At 59.0% G+C, this 16,576-nt stretch overlaps 1 protein-coding gene across 21 annotated transcripts; it reads right to left on the reverse strand.

Moving 5' to 3' along the window:
• Positions 1-2: 2 nt before the first annotated feature.
• Positions 3-16,274, reverse strand: TLE2 (TLE family member 2, transcriptional corepressor). Of its 21 annotated transcripts, none has more exons than XM_051639930.1 (20): positions 15,303-16,254; positions 15,112-15,209; positions 14,441-14,504; positions 13,735-13,779; positions 11,777-11,839; positions 11,482-11,556; positions 10,854-11,040; positions 8,839-8,927; positions 6,495-6,587; positions 6,172-6,216; positions 4,768-4,908; positions 3,537-3,678; positions 2,679-2,896; positions 2,198-2,274; positions 1,623-1,872; positions 1,200-1,447; positions 961-1,108; positions 740-890; positions 541-617; positions 3-458 (listed from the first exon to the last, which is right to left on the reverse strand). In XM_051639930.1, the coding sequence occupies exons 1-20, from the start codon at positions 15,324-15,326 to the stop codon at positions 351-353; spliced, it is 2,343 nt and encodes a 780-aa protein (XP_051495890.1). In that variant the 5' UTR covers positions 15,327-16,254; the 3' UTR covers positions 3-350. The 21 variants fall into 21 exon arrangements, 20 of the variants coding, with proteins under 20 accessions (XP_051495890.1, XP_051495891.1, XP_051495889.1 ...); XM_051639931.1 differs by having other exon boundaries at positions 2,715-2,896; positions 10,854-11,043; XM_051639929.1 differs by having other exon boundaries at positions 10,854-11,043; positions 15,303-16,253.
• Between the last annotated feature and the right edge of the window lie 302 nt (positions 16,275-16,576).

Genomic DNA, 16,576 nt, shown 5'->3' on the forward strand with positions numbered 1-16,576 from the left:
ACTTTTGTTCATTTTATTAGTAAGGGATTGAAAACACAGTTAAATACAGTTATTTTCTGATAATTGATAGGTGTTTCTGCAACAGAAACTAGGTGCCATTAAATCAGTAGCAGCGCTTCAGGAGCAACATTGTCTCAGTTGCTCATAGCCTCACCCTGGCTCCAGTCCTGATGGACACACAGGCCCCAGGATGCCCAGACGAGCCCCTGCCCAGCTTAAGGGGACACCTGGCCCGGGCCTTGGTTTGGTGGCTGAAACAAAAGGAGGAGGAGGGGGAGAAGAGCCAGCAGCCCCTGTGGCTTTGGGCCAGGCCTGTCCCTCTCAGACAAGAGACAGTGGCAGACAGGGTCTCAGTAGACCACCTCGTACACTGTGGCCTTCTTGTCGCCAGAGCCCGTAACAATGAATTTGTCATTGACAGAGATGTCACAACTCAGCACTGATGAGGACTCTTTAGACTAAACATGAGAAAGAGGGAAATGAGGGCAGCACTGGGACTGAAGCCCCTCCTCGTCCCCTGGACAGATGCTGGTCCCATACCTGGAAGATGCTGGCTCCATAGGGCGTCCGCCAGGCGTTCAGCAGGTTGTCCTTCCCCGTGCTCACAAACCACTTCCCTGGGGCAAGAGACAAACTGCGTCAATATCCAAGGACTCGGCTCAGGAGGCTGAGCATGGGGGAGCCAAAAGGACCTGCCTGGGCTGGACGCAGCCCAAGCACAAGCAGGGCTGGTCCCTACCACAGGAGGCAAACTTGAGGGAGAGGACACAGCTCTCGTGGAGGTGCAGCTGGTACTTGTCTGGCTTGGTGACATGCAGGATCTCCACATTGCTGCTCTCCATGCCCACCGCCAGCCACTCTCCTGTTGGGCAGTACCCCAGGGAGAAGATCTAGGGGACAAACAGGGTCAAGCAGTGGCCCAGCAGGACCCAGCTGGCCCTGCTGTGCTTCAGCCCCTACCTGGGAGCTGAAGTCATGCTGCTGCAGCTGACGCCCCTCCCGCAGGTCCCAGCACCGCACCGTGTTGTCCAGCCCTCCTGTCCACAGCTTGGTGCCATAGTTAGAAATGTCGATGCAGCTGGCACCATCCGTGTGTCCTTGAAACTGCCTGGGAAAGAGGGGATGGAGAGGGCGAGGGCACAGCTGTCAGGTCCCTCAGAGCCAGCATCCTCTCCATGGTCCTGCCTGCCCACACTCACCTGACCAAGGTCTGGTTCTGCAGGTCCCACACCACGATGTTGCCATCGCTGCAGCAGGAAAAGCAGACTTTGGCATCGGGGCTGATGGCCAGGGCATAGCAGGCAGGGGCAGAGGAGGTGAGCTCAGCCTTGATGCGGGGCGTGGGGGCTGCCAGGTCCCAGATGGAGAGGGTGCTGGCCTCGCCCCCCACAATCAGGCTGCGGCCATCGGGCAGCAGCTTGCAGGAGCGGATGTAGTTGTCGCGGTTCTGAATTGATTACAGGGAACAGTTGAGGGAAGGAGGAGCTGATCAGTGCATGGAGTTGTGGGAGATAGATCTCCTTATCACAGACGTGAAAGCACCCTCTGTTGCCCTCCATTGTAACAGGGGCACATTCCCCTTCCCAGCCCCCACAAATTGCCTTTCAGTTCTTCCTCCTTACCAAGCAGTCCAGCTGAGCCACGGCCGTCTTGGTGCCCGGCTGCCCCACGTCCCACACCTTCACACAGCCCTTGCCCCCAGTGTAGACATGTCGTGTGGAGTTGCTGATGGTGACAGCGCAGACCACCTCGCCGTGGGTCAGGGTGTGGAGCTGCCGCGCGTGGCGGGGGATGCCGGAGCCGATGAGGGCGTCGGGTGGGAAAGGCACCGGCTGCATCTGCCCATCGGCACTGACATGGAAGGAGTAGGCACTGGAAGAAGAGAGGAACAATCCCTGTGTGATGCCCGAGTGCTGGATTCAACCTTTCCCATTAGCCATTATCAAGCCAGGTGGAAGATGTCTGGAACACTCTGGCTAATGAGGGACAGAATTAATTGGCTCCTTGCTACCATCAGCTGCCAGAACAAAACTGAGTTGGACTCAGAACTGGAGAGAAACTCCAGCCAGGCCCTGCCCTACACCTACTGGGTGTAAAAATAAGCTTCAGGGCAGAAGACACGCCCACCCCCCCCCCCACGCCCACCCTGTGCTGCCCAGCTTGGCCCCTTGATGCCCCTGCCTGCTGCCACACTCACGGTTTCCCTCCAGGGACAGTGGAGAGTGAGGATGAGATGGTGGAAGCCCTCAGGTGAGGGTGTGACTCAAAAGCCACCTGCACAAAGCAAAGGACACATGATGAGTGAAGTCCCAAACCCCGGGAGGGGAACATAAGAGCTGGGCTTATGCCTTTCCTGCACACCCTGGGATGGGGCCAGCCCAGCTCTGTGCAAGGTCCCTGCTTGCTGCTTCCTCCACATGCACATGACAAAGACCAAAACAGGCCAGACCCAGCTGCACCCCAGTCGGACCAGGGAGCGGTTCTCAGAGAGCACTGCAACCTCTACTGGCCCCACAACCCAGACACTCCAGAAGGGAGTCCTTCCCCCAGCTGCAGCTCCCCAGCTTGATCTCAGTGCAGACACTGCACATCAGGGCTTGTGCATGTCTAGGACAGCAGGGGACAGTCAGCAGAGCCCACATGTGCCAGCAGACGGGGCCTGTCCCTTGGCCACTCACCATCGGGGACTGGCCATACAGCACGGCACTGCTGACCTGCGGCAAGAGGTGGATGCCCAGGTACGTGCTGGGGGCTGGGAGCTCCCTGCTGAGGGCGGCATGAGGCACCATTCCAAAGGAAGATGAGTAGAGGCTGGACACACTCAGAGGGCTGCGGAGAGCTGCACGAGGAGAGACCTGCTCAGCAGTCCTGGCCAGCAGGTGTGAGCGAGCATCACCTGAGGGAAAACAGCATCTGGCAGAAGCCATCAGCAAGATGCACCTCTGGGGCCATGAGCCAGAAGAGCAGGAGGAGGGAAGGCAGGTTATGGATTGGGTGAGGGGCAGCCCCTGAGTCCCATCAGTCTGGAAGCTGGGCTGCAGCTCCAGCACAGATCAAATGGCTCCATTCCTCCCTTCAAAGGATGCAACACAAACCAGCCGCTATCCCACAGCAACCCTCATCTCCACTGCCAACGCCTTTGCAGTCTTGGCCAGGCCAAATTGCAGTTGATGGCTAAGTGGCTCTACCTCCAGGGTTTCAATGGTTTATTGAAATCAATTCCAATTCAATTTTTGCTAAACCGCTGTAATTTTCTAGCCAGACAAGGGTTTAACGTCCCCAGTCCTGGCTATATTTCTCCCTTGGGCCATCCTCCTCCAATCACCTTCTGGTCCCTTTGGCTAGAGAGCAGCCAAGCTGTTTCAGAGACCTTGTCCCAAGGCTTCCCTAAATGTCTTCAAGGAAACTGAGGCAGGAAAAGGGGGCACGACCAGTTCACCATCAACCACCACAGCAGCCACTACCGACTGCTCTCCGCACCCCAGCCCTGGTGCCTCCGCAGCAGAGCACGACCCCCACTGTCCCAGAGCACTCACCGATGGTGTCGGTGGGCGGTGCCTTTGCCGGGGGCTGCCGGAGCAGGGCAGCCGAGCTGGGCCCGGTGCCGGGGACGAGGGAGTCGTAGGGTGGCGACGCAGCGGTGGGATGGGCAGGGGGACTGCTGGCTGGAGGGTCGGTCTATGCGGCAGACGGAAGAGCAGCCTCAGGGGGGGTGGCAGCCCCACAAGGATGGCAGCAGCCCCGGACCACCCAGGCAGGACAGGGCACCAAGAGGCACGACTCCCAGAGGCACGACTCCCAGATGGGCACTCGGGGTCCTGGGCCCCAGCCCTGCCCGTTCCCTACTTTGCCTCTTGTGCCCTTCCCACCTGGAAGCAGCCCCGTGTCTCCACTTCCCTCCCCAGGCATGAACACACAGCAAGAGCCACACATCACCCCAAACTGCTGCAATCCTGCACCCCTACAGCAGGCATCCTGCGCCTGGCATGAGGCCCCGGGAACATCACAGAGGGATCTGCTGCTCCCTCCTGTGAAACCCCTCTTGTGACAGGGGCACCCCCAGCCCCACCCTGCACCAAGCAGGACCAGGAGGACACTTGGGATGAACCAGCCTCTTCGATCCCCACAGCTATTTAATTCCTTTCTTTTTTTCTTGCCTCTCCTATTTCTTCCCCTCTTCCGCCTGGGGATTTTGTCGACACCAGCAAAGGAAAAAAAAAATTAATAACAGAGAAAAGCTCCATGCTGCGCTGGCAGATTGCTCGGGGCGCTTTGTCTGCTCTAATCCGATTGTGCCGGGAGCCGCTGCTCCTGCTCCCTGCGGCCCCCAGCTGGCTCCTGACCCCGGGATGGTGGGATGCGTCGCCTGGGTCCCTGCAGTGGCTGGGAGGAATGAGGAGTGGCAGAAATATCCCTCCCCCTTCCCGCACATTGATGTTTCAATCTAAGCATTGGGCTGGTGCTTGGCAAGGAGGAAGGGGGGAGGCTTGGGGGGGGGGGAAAAGAAAAATCAATTGCTATGAGCAGCTCTGGGGAATCCTGCAGGCAGCCAGATGGAAAATACCTGCAGAGCCAGGCCTCTGCCTGGCAGATGATTAGCTTCTCTCCCAGGGCATGGACCTCTGCTCCCAGCGCTGGGAACCCAACCCTAAGCACTGACATCTCCTCACTCACCTTCAGGCTGCACAGACAGGCCGCAGAGAAACTCGGGGCCATATCCCCAGCCCCGCTGCCCACCCATGGCCAGGGCTGCCCCCATCTCCCTACCAGACTCTGGTCCTTTGCCTTGAGGGGAGTCGTGCTCCGGCTGGAGGCGATGGAGGCAGGGCTCTCCGGCATCTCCCGGCCGGCTGGCAGGAGCTGGCTGCTGGCTGCGTGGCCGGGGCTGCCTGGCTCCGAGGGAGGGTCCTGGGGAAAAAAAAGAGGTCTCTGGGGAATGGGAACCCCAGTCCCTCTGTGCAGAAGGGTAAGAATGACAGGCCCCAGGGAGATGTCCCTACGCCTGGAGCCCAGTAGGGACCAGCAAGCCCCAATCTGCTCCCCCCTGCCTGCAGGGAGAGCTACTCATCCAGCAAGTCACTGTCCCATGTCTGCCCGAGTAGAATAATGAAGAGATTTTGCTTACAGGCCTCAGCTCTGCTCCACAGTCCTCTGGATGAGGAACCTCATGATTTTCCTCTCTGAACAAAATTAGAGGTGACAGCAGATGCAGAGGACACTGGTGGCCACAGATGCCTTCACAAGAAGGGATAGTGACCAGCACACCCAAGGAACAGAGAAAGTGCCACTTGGCAGTGCCTCAATAGTATTTCAGAGGCAAGGCCAGCATCATCTCTTGCACTATAACCACTCAATTAGGGCTGTGATTTTTATCACCATAATTACATCAATGAGCAGTTTTTATAAGTGTCGTTTTCTGCAGAAATCCCTGCTGATGTTCCTTCCAGGGCTTGTATTTTCTTGGGAAATGGCAGGAGAGGAAAAAAAAAAAAAAAAAAAAAATCATGTGTCTTGTCCCTTCCCCAAGTCTTCCAAGGGAGGAAAAGGGATGTCCCCAGAAACATCATCTCTGCCAAGAATAGCTGGGCTGGGATAAAGCACTGTTGTATCCACCTTGGTGGTCAGGGAAGGTTGTAACAGAAGTACCTGGCAGTTTGGTTGCAAGAGGCTGAGATTCAGTGTGCCCCTCACACTGACACCCTGACACAGGCTCAGGGTGTGAAGTCCCAGCTGCTCCATGGCCAGCACAAGACCCTGAGAGGGGTCTGGTGACACTCAGGGGCATGCTGCGAGCTCTGCTGCCTGCTCCAGCCACCTCTGCCTGCCTTAGCTGCAGCAGAAAGCCTGGATCCCTGGGCTCTCATCCCAGTTTATCAGCCTCCCCACATGGGATGCTGCAGGAGAGGGGATGAAACAGGATTGTGAAGCAGAGCCAAGTCTCCAGCTGGCAAAGCTGAGCCCTGGCTGGCACAACCTTCAGCCTGGAGCACTGCAATCAGATTGGCCTTGGCTGGCACAAACACATCCAAGCAGGGCTGGCTCATGTCCTGGCTGGCCACTCCTGCCCAGCAGCGATGACCTGGAGTCTAACAAGCCCCAAAGTCCTAAACCTGGCAACTACAGCTTGAGCAGGGTACCTGGTAAGGCTTCAGCATGCCATTAAGGGCTTACCTCATCCACCACAAGGTTGCAGTCACTCTTGTCCTCATCACTATCCTGCAAGGGGGAAGAAACCCAGAAAGGTTCAGTTGGGAATGGGAGAGGCTGGACCAAGCTCTGGGCTCTGCCACATGAGACCCCATCTTCTCTTCCACATCACTTCTGGACCAACACCACACTCTGTGGGCAGTGACAACGCTCTTGTTGCAGGCTCTCCCCAGGGCTCGTAATTTTCTTCCACTTCATAGGATAACAGCCCTCAGCACCCCAACTGGCAAGGAGCTCCAGCCGCACCCAGGGGCCCCAGCCCCTCTCCAACAGCCAGGTGCACTCACGTAGCGCCCAGGCAGGTCCTTCTCCTCCTGCTTCTGCTTCAGCCCCATCTTCTCCTCGTCCTGCAGGCTCTCGGGAGGGGTTGCAGAAACACTCTGAGCCAGAGAGGGGGAGAGGCAGGAGTGAAGGGACGGTGAGCAGACAGCCCACAACGCCCTGCCAGCACAACCCCCTCTGGAAGAGACCCCCGGAGCTGCTGGCTGTGTCCTGCTGGTGTCCAGCATCCAGGAGCTATCTGTGCAACCACAGCCAGTTTGGGGCAGGACTCCCCTTCCCCACAAAGCTGGTGTCAGGGTTTAGGAGGGAGGCACTGCTCCCCCCTCTGCACAGATACCTCTGCCATCCCCTTACTGGCATCCCACGCACCCATGGCCAAGCGTTCTCCAAGACCAAAACGTATTCGGGGGCAGAGATAGAGGTTAGTCTGGTGCTTTAAGCAAGGCTGGGGAAGAGGGAGAGAACAAAGCCCTGCCCAAAACCCCAAGCCACAGGCACCCCTTCCCTGGCAGAGCAGAGGGGCAGTCAACAAGGCAGGGGGGGCAAAAGCCGCAGCCGGCAGACGAGCCCTGCTGGGAGAGCGCTGAGCAGGACCAGGAGCCGCGGCCGTGCCCTGGCCCAGCCGGCACAGGGCTGCGAAGACAGGAGCTGAGCCAGAGCAGAGCGAGGCAGCACCCCCAGCGCCCTGGAGAGCAGATCCGCCCCTCTGGAGGATAACAGGGCATGGCGGAGTGGAAAATCCCCATCGGAGACGTGTTTACTTCACTTTAACCCTGCCGCCGCAGGAGCGGGCGGGCTGGGAGCAAGAGGGGGCAGATCAGGACGATGCCCCTTCCAGCAGCCGCAGGGGTGTCCCACATCCCCTCTCGCCCCCCACGGTCCCTGTTCGGAGGGTGATAAGGCAATTAAGGTGCCTGACCCCCCGCAGCCCGCCGGCTCTCCTGAAAGCCAGAGCAACGCCAGGCTGAGCGCGTCTCCGGAGAGAGTCTGCCCTTCCTCCCAGAGCAGCCGGGTTCTAGGGCCGGGCCAGTTTCTGGGGCTCACAGATCTTCCCAGGACTGTTTGTGCTGGGGACTGGGGAAAAAACACCCCACCGCAGAGCTCCCATGCGGTAGATTGTTTCCAGCATAGTAGGATAAAAAGCCTCAGCACATACAACCACGGAGCAAAAAGGCTGCTCCCTGTCCCCTGGGTGATCTCTGGAGGAGGTACTGGGTAGATATGGGATCACAGGGGTGATCCATCCTGCACAACACAGCGACCATCCATCCCTCCCTCCTCCTTTCCCACCTGCTGCAAGCCTACAAAGATCAATGCCAATTGCTCAGCAATGGAGGGACTTGTTAACCCTTCCTTCCCCTGCCTGTACCAGGGGCTGGAGCTTTGGCTTCCTGCAGCCACTGAGACTGGGAAGGGAGTCACAGCCTGGGACTTGTGACAGGCTGGGGGGTATCTTAAAAGGGAGGGTGCAGCCAAGGGTTGCAAAGGGGCTGACTGCACCGAGCTTAGGTAAGACCTGTTCAGTGTTTCTTAAACTGAAATTCCTTGAAAAGGACAGAGATGGTTATTTCAGGAGCAGCCCTTGACCTTTAGATCCTTGCAAAGATTCTGAATTGCGGTGGCCTAGAACCTTCAGCTACAAAACTCTGAGATGCAAACACAGCCCACCTAAAGCAAAGGGAACGGGGGCTACAAGGAGCCTCTGTCTTACATTCTCAGCTCAGATATTCTTGACTTTCCCACATCCCTACATACACATATTTGCTACTTGGCTGCTCTCAGCCTGCAGCGCCATGGTGTTCAGACATGGCTCTGTTCTGTAGGGAAAGGTATTACCCCAGAATTCCTCAAATCCAGAGACCTGGCACAGCCTCACGAGGATCCCTGTGCTGCCTATGGGAGCAGGTGCCTGGGCTGTGGTGCACAAGGGAACAGCAGGGACCTGCTCTGCCTGCGGAGCTGCCTCCCAGCCCCAGTACAAACCAAACCCCAGTGCCTGTGGCTGCCTTCCTTGTGCTGCAGGGCCACCAGATAGAGGGCAGCTCAGCTACCTCCGAGCTGTTTGCTTTGAAAAGGTCAGGAAACAAAACATTCCTGGAAATCCTACTGTGAGGCTTGCCAAGGGAGGCAGCTGCAGTGCCTGCAGAAGACAGAGCCCCTGTGCCAGCCAGTGCTGCCAGCCCAGCTCGGAACTGCCCCAAGCCCAGGCCCACCCTGCCCCGGGCTCCCAGACCCTTCCCAGGAGCCTCCTGCCTGGAGCAGGCTGGAGATGCTGGCAGGGCCCTGTGGAGGGGACACTGGTCCACTTGCCTGGCATCATGGCCAGCCAGGGCCACTGGCACCACTTACCTGGCTTGGGGTGTGCTCTGCAGCACAGGCAGCAGCCAGACAGCATCGGGAGTCCGAGTCAGCGAGGCAGAGGGGAGGAGAGGGAGAGGCTGTTAATGAGAAAGCTGCACCTCAAGTACCCGGGCAGGGAGAAGAGGGGCAACATGGGAGGAATCAGCAGGACAGCGGCTGAAAAAAAGACAATAAGGCCAGCCAGCTGAGACCTCCTGAATCACACTATTTCCTTAGGAAGCCATGCTAAAAAAGCTCTCCTCAGAAAACAGGTCGACCCCTCTGGGCTCAGGAAAGACATGCCTGGCATTTGCTACAAGCCAAAGCGTGGGGTTGTGGGCTGGGGTCTAGTAGCCCTCCCTGGCTGATTTTCACTCCTAACAATCACATCTGGAGAGAACAAGTTTGTCTCAGTCTCCACTGGCAAAAGGAGGCAATTATAAGGAGATGAAGGACCCTCCATGTGGTCTGCTGCTCCGAGGCTAAGTCAGCAGGAAGGCAGGGAAAGGGGAGGGAGAGGAACCGGGTGCCTGCCATCAGCACTTCAGCCCTGGCTCAGCCTGATCCACACCAGCTCCAGCTAACCATGGCAGAGTACCAGGGATTAACCCAAGCCATATGTAGCATTTCACTGCATTTTTTTTGTTGTTGTTTTTTTTTTGTTTGTTTGTTTGTTTGGTTTTTTTTAAGGAATTATTCTGGGTGCCTTTGTGCCTGCTGCCATGGCTGGATGTCCCTGCCAAGGAGCAGCTCTGGGATGTGCATGTCTGGATCTGCCAGGAGCACCTGGGTCCCTAAGGGTTAAGGCAGGAACAGCACAGCCTGCTCTTATCCTCTTTCTGGAGTTTGTTTTTCTCCTTGGGGAAGGCCATCCTTAAAGAAACACTGACAGAACCAAAACCACAGACACCTGCGTACAGAGCCACAAAGCAGACATGGACAGTTTCCTGCTGCACTTTTCACCACCTCAAAATCTTACAAGCAAAACCAGATTATTAGGAAAATGCAACAAACCCCTCCACTGTTACTTCTGAGTCCTGTCCCAGCAGCATTTCCAGGCCCAGAATTGGGGTGGTCAAGAGCAGCCTGCACCATCCCCAGAGGAGTTTGCAGAGAAGCATCACTCGGGCTGCTGGCTCTCGCTGCCTGTTCCTTGCCCACCGAGCTGCCCAGAGCCCTCTGCCTGCATCTCCATCATCCTGCCAGCAAACACCCCTTGCCTGTGCCCTGCAGAAAGTGACTTGAGCTCAGAGCAGCTTCTCCTTGGTGCAGCACCTTGATAGCAACAAGCCACCAACAAAGCTGGTTGCTGTTATTAATTTGGCTCAGGCCTGCCAGTAGCATTCAGAGCACTGATTTAATGATGATTAAATATTGATGATGTTTGTAAAGCACTTTGTGATCCTGATAGGAGGAGGCACCCATAGGATGAGGAATTACTGCTGTTTACAAGGCATCACACACACACAGTAAGACTCTACTTTCTCAATGCCTTGCCACAGACCCATTGCTCCCAGAGCTTCTACCAGGGACTTGTAATACTACTTTCCTTTAAAGTCTCAGCTTCGGACATCAGATCTTTACCTGGTGAAAACCTTGCTGCAAAAAGAAGGTTTCTCTGTGGCATCTTGTACCCTCCCAGATGCTCTGTGGAGGGGGGACCCTCACATGCTGGGCATATGCAGGGTGCAGGAAGACCCATGTCTGCACACATAGGGGCCCAGAACCCAGCAGCCAGCATCTGGGGGCACACACAGCTGCCTCCCCAGTGCCATCACTGCACAGCAGCTCTTCCCTGGGTCAGAAATAGAGCCAGCCCTTGGGGCTGCGAGTATTTAATTAGCTGGATCTGTCATTCAAAGTGCTTGCCACTCCCCTTGGCCCAAGGGAGCAACTGCCAGGCATTGAGGGGCCTTGGGAAACAGGCAGAGTAGGCAGCAGGATCCCTCCCAGTGCTGCCCCTTTGGGACCCCTGATTTGATCAGCCTCTGAAGGGTTAATCCAGCTGTGCTTCATCCCCTTACCTCTGTGCTCCCCATCCTGGGCCACTCTGTCCTCCTTGACAGCCAACTGAGACTGTGCCACCAGTGCCCCTGAGAGGGCCAGGAGCCCTGAGGTGCTGCCCCCACTCAGGCTGGAAGGCTGCATGCTGGAGGGGTGGGGTGTCAGTGGGATGGGGGATGCGTGGTGGGAGAGGTGCTGCAGCTGCTGCTGCTGAAAGAGAAAGAGCAAATGGTCCTCAATGTGGAGAAGACGTGCAGCCATGCCCAGCATCCTCAGCCTCCCGCATGAGCTGCGATGCAAAGCGCAATGGGATGAGACTCCAGGCGTGGAGGAGGGGAGCAGGGCTGTGGGGGCTGCACAAGCCGGGGGGCACACCACAGACCCCTCCCACCCACCTTGAGAACCTTCCCATGGACATGATCCCAGCACACGGCAGAGGAGCCTAAGCCATGGCTCTGCCCTGCTCAGCTCAGGGTGGTGGGTCCAGGGAGGGCTGCAGAGGCCATCCACCACCTTGAGGACACAGTGGCAAACCCTCTCACCACAGGGGACCCACCCTGACCTTTCTGGCTTCCCCCATCACTGCACTGCACGGTCTGAACCCCGGAGTGCAAAAGAGCCTTCACCACAGCCAGGCAGGAGACTCACCCCAACGATGCTGTTCAGCTCCCCCATGGTCACCTGTTTGGCCCGCTCCACAGCCTGCAGGACCTGCTGCTGGTGCTGGGAAGGAAGCGCATGGGAAGGTGACCCTGTGCTCCTGGCTGGAGGGACTTCATGGCCCAGCATCACCTCAGCCTGCTCTCCCATCCCTCCACCCCAGGCACAGAGGCCTCCCTGTCCCAAACCTCCCACTGTTCAGGCTGGACTCAGGTTCCCCTCTTCTCAAAGGCCTCAAGAGAAACCCGAGCAGTCTGGTGCACATCCCCTGTTTCCCCCTTACCTCCTGAGTCAGAAAGGGTATCATCTGGGTGCAGACAGCACTCAGCCTCTTGACAATCTCTGCCTGAAAGAGGAAGCAGGTATCACCACAGATGGGAGGGCTCCAAGCCCCGTCCTCTCCAGCGGTGAGAGCAGCCAAGCATCCTGCAGACACATGAAGCCTCTGTGGAGGACTTGAACCTCCCCACCCGCTCAGTGTAAATCCTCCTGCTGTCTCTGCATCCCTGCTGGGATTTCCCAAGCTGCTACCAAGGGAGGACCCTGCCCAGGGCTGTGGGACCCTCCCAGGCTGTCAGGTCCCCCAAGCACATGGGAGGAAACCCGACTCCTAAATCCCTCCCTGGATTCAGGCCAAGCCAAGCTGTCAGTCCCTTCACAGCCCAGCTGGCTTTGCTCAGCCCAAACCCATCCTTGCTTTGTGGGCTGGTGCTCTGGCAGCCCGTGGGCAGGCTGGCAGGGAGGGAGGAGAGCTGGGCCACCAGTGCTGGCAGCTGGCCACCAGTGCCTGCTCACTGCCCCCCTTCCCCTCAGGCAGCCACTCGGAGCTAGGAGACAACCGAGGGGGACACAAATTCACACACACAAATTCAGCCCTCTCTTCATGGTGTCAGCAAAGCCCTGCAAGGCACCGATGGTGGCACCTGCCCCATCCAGAGCAGGGATCCCCCCTCCCCTCCCTGCCAAAGCCCTGGGCCAGCTTGCAGCTCTCCCTGATGCACAGAGCCCCCCATTCCTGTCCCTTGCCTGGCAAGCGGCAGTGAGAAAACGCAGAGGACCTGGCACGTCCTCTCCTCAGCCTGTGGTTACAGACAGACCCACATCCCAGCCACGTCCTCACCTTCCCTGTGGCTTCCAGCCCGGCCTCTCCAAAAGAAAACCTGCATTTCCCTGGGAAAACTTGATCCTCCCCACCCGCTGCAAATCCGCCCTGGCACTGGTGGAGGGATTGGCTGCTCTGAAGTGTTTTCTCATCTCAGGTTTCCAACAATCCCTGACAGCATCGCAGAGAGGTCAAACCACGCACAAAGCCAGCCAAGAACAAAAGGAACATCTACCTACCGTGCTCCAGGGCTGCCTGCACCCCAGCAGCACCCACAGGTCCCGGTTGCTGCTTCAGCCACTGCCCTGACATCGTGGGGGACCCCAAGGCCACCCCCTTCCTCCAGACCCCTCCTGCCCACACAGGGCCAGAAGCCAGACCTGGGTGGGACAGGGGGTCCCTCTCCCCAGCCACTTGGCCATCATCTCTGTCACCTCACGTGGCTCAGGTCATCCCTGTGTCCCAGTCCCATCAGAGTTCAGAGCATGTGGGGACGGAGAAATGTGCTCCCAGGCTCTACAGCTCTCCCTGTTAACAAAAGGAGCAAACTCGGAGGGGCTGAGCCAGCTGGAGGAATATGGCAGTTGACTTGCCACTTTGTCAGGCATTGGTCCAAACTAATTTCCCTGGCAGAGAGCCTGTGATGACTAGATTGATAAATCTGAAGAGGGAAAGCAAATTAACACTGGAACAAAAGGGGAACCAAGGAAGGGTGAAAATACTCCTCTGGCTTCAGGAAAGGAAAAGAGGATTAAAAAAAAAAAAAGAGAGAGAAAAGAAAAGAGAGACAATATATTTGCCTCTGGGCTCCAGCTCTGGCTGTTGCCTCCACACTCTCTCCTGTGTCTGTGACCCCAGGGAACTGCTGCTGGAGGTACAGAGGTATGTGTGCATGGCTCATGGCCAGGCTCCGAGAGGTGCTTTGGGGTGGCAGGGAGGAGGCCAGTCCCAAGGCACCCACCAGAACTCAAAAGCTGTGACCTGACAGCCCCTTTGCACATTAGGACCCCAGAGCTCTGCTATGTCTCCTGTGCCATTAGAGCACCACAGGGGCAAGAGAGATAGTTTTCCAACATAGTCTCCATTCTCAGCCTCTTCCCCACCAACCCTGCTGCTGGTCTGGGCCCCACCTCACTTACCTGCTTGTGCATTTCAATGTTCAGCCCGTAGGACATCTCATAGTACTGAGAGCAAAATCACAGCACAGCCTAGTTAGGAGCTGCCCACAGCAACTGGCCCATTCCCAGCCCAGGGGTCGGCAGCCAGCCAGCCCTGCTCCCTGCAGCCCACCTCCTCCACTGCTGAGGAGGGTTCCTGTGCCCCCAGCCCATGAGAAACAGCTGCTCAGCACACCATGGGCCACGAGTCTGGGACAAAGTAGGTAGCTGCCACAGTGGAGACTGTTTAAAACCTCTGATGATTGTATTGCAGTTTCTACATCAGTTTGAGCCAGAGTAAGTCAGCCCCATTGCCCCCTGCATCCCCATTGGTCCTGGCCTGGGGAGATCTCTTAAAAGGCCAAAAAGAAAATGGAAACAAAGAAAATAAAAGAGACAAAACCTATGACAGGATTCCTGGGCTCAAGCAGTACCGAGTGGCACAGACATCAGCAGAAGAGTCAGCTGTTGCTAAGAATAACAATTAACTCCTTCCTAACTTGTGCAGCCCCCAGCCCCACCACCCAGGCCAGACCTACGCCACGAATCCCCCAGCAGGGTCAGCTCGGGAAGGCCACTGGACTTTTGGGTGAGCAGCTGAGGGGAGCCCCAGAGCCTGGGACCTCACAGGAGGGTTGCAGCCAGGGATGCTCAGGGGAGGCAGGATGACAGGGCAGGGGTAGCTCACCATGACATAATGTCTCTGCATCTCTGTCTTCTCACTCAGCAGCTTCTCACATTCCAGCTTCAGGCTGCAAAGAGGATCCATGGTTTATCATTCTTACCATTCAGACCCACAGCTCCTGCCCTGTTCCCCAGTCCCCACTTTCCACATCTTCTGCCTCCCCCCACTGTCTCACAGGGTACTGGGGGTGTCCTAACTGGCGTTGCCATCCCTAGGGAACCTGACCTCCTGCCCACACAGCCCTGCTCCTCCACGCACCATCCCTCACCCCCCCTCTGTTCCCACAGCACTGACACTGTCCCCACCACATTGCCTTATATCCAGCTCAGCCAGAAGAAACAAACCGTGGGTGCTCTCCACCTTGGGACCCCCACTCAAGAACTGGTGCCCCAATACACAGCTTCATGCTACCCCTCAGCCTAAACCCCTCTCCCATTCTCCCCCTAGAAAGCTCCATCTTCTGCCCCAAATCACCCCCTGGTCTGCATCCCATGCCTGGACATCCCTCTCCTCACGCCCTCAGTTACACCCCTCCACCGGGGGCTCACCTCTGCCCACAGCTCTGCCAGACCCCCACGCCTCCTTCTGCCCCCTAAGCCACCCCACCTAAACCAGCCCCCCCCGCGCCCACACCTGCTTTCCCGACCCTCCAGCCCCGTTCCGCCGCCCCTCACCTGTGGTACTGAGCTTGCAGGAACTGGAACTCCTCCTTGATGCGGTCGCAGATTTCCAGGACCGAAAACTTGAAGGGCTGCCCGGGCTGGAGAGGGGTCTGGGGAGAGACGGCCCGGCTGGCGGCTACGGCTCCGCCGCGCTGCCCTGGCCCAGCCCGGCCCGCCGGGCCTTCGCCAGCCCCGGTACTTACCGAGTGCCGTCCCTGCGGGAACATGCTGAGATACTGCGTCCCTGCCGTGGCTCCCCCGCTATCCTGCCCGGTCTCCCCCGCCCCCCGGGGCGCTGTCCTCGCCAGGCTCCGGGGGTCCTCGGGGGTTCCTCGCCTCGACGCCGGCAGCGGAAGCGCGGCGGAGGCGGGGGTCGGCGGGGGCGCCGCGCGGCTCAGGCGGGGCAAAGGTGGCGGCCGTCGGGCAGGCTGGCGGGCGCGGGGGGCGGCCCAGCAGCGGGGTCTCCGCTCGCCCCCCGCGGGGCCGGGGGCGGGGCCGCGCCGGTCCCGGCGGGGGGGCTGCCACTCGGCCCCGCCGCCCCGTCCGCCCGCGTCCGCTTAAGGTGGCGAGTCCCGGCAGGATGAGGGATCCCACGGGGCTGTGGCGGCGGGGGAGCGGCTCCGCCCGGACCGGGCAGCACCCTAACTCCCGCCCCGCGGCAGCCCGAGGGGGCGGCGGTCCCCCTGCCCCGATCCCACGCTCCCACGGCCGTGCCGGACACCGAAGGAGTCCCGCTGGTCCACGGTCGAAAGGAGCCAGCCGGGGGGTGTCCGTGGACACCACCTCTTCAGCCCCGCGAACCCGCCGGAGCCCCTTTTTCCTCCCCGGGCTCCTCCCTCTCTGCGGGACCCTTCACCCGCGCGTTCCCAGCTTCGCGGGGCTCTGCCGGGGCCCCGAGCCGGGCGGAGCCGGGAGCGGAGCCCCGCCGACAGCCCTCGGGGCAGCGAGCATCCCCGTGCCCCCGGAGCATCCCCGTCCGTCCCCCCGGCAGCGCGGCCGGCCGCAGCCACCTCCCCATTCCTCTTCGGATGGACACGGCCCCAGATCTGTACGCCGGCGGGGCAGCGCGGGGACACCGAAAGCACAAACTGCGGCTCACGATGCGCAGGAACACTGGCACACAGCTGGGCCGGTCTGGTTCGACCTAGCCTGGCAGCACCGGTCACCGGCAAGTCCCTCGGACCGGGAGCCCCGGGAGGCTGCAGGACCCTGGGACCGGCCCTGGTGACCCCGCTCCACCTTAACCAGCCCCACAGCGCGCAGCACCGGTGTCCGCACCTGCCATTGGCTGCGGCTACGCAAGAGCCAGCCAATCACTCTGCCCCGTTCCCACATGGGTTCGTGACGCCACATCCGGAAAAGCCAATGAGAAGCGAGAGGGGCGTAGGAGCCCCGAGCGGCCGCGGCGCGGGGCACGCTGGGAGTTGTAGTTCGCAGTTCTCTGTGCCGCGCGGCGGAGGCCGCCCGGGCCCGCCCG

Source organism: Apus apus, chromosome 24, assembly GCF_020740795.1.
Source record: "Apus apus isolate bApuApu2 chromosome 24, bApuApu2.pri.cur, whole genome shotgun sequence".
Taxonomy (NCBI): domain Eukaryota; kingdom Metazoa; phylum Chordata; class Aves; order Apodiformes; family Apodidae; genus Apus; species Apus apus.

Excerpts from the sequence above, each read along its gene's own strand:
- TLE2 (XM_051639929.1), bottom strand. The coding sequence starts at position 15,326 with ATGTTCCCGCAGGGACGGCACTCG. Across the intron at positions 13,780-14,440 it reads TGCAGAGACATTATGTCATG|TACTATGAGATGTCCTACGG; the intron begins GTGAGCTACCCC and ends TTTTGCTCTCAG. Across the intron at positions 11,557-11,776 it reads TACCCTTTCTGACTCAGGAG|CACCAGCAGCAGGTCCTGCA; the intron begins GTAAGGGGGAAA and ends CTTCCTTCCCAG.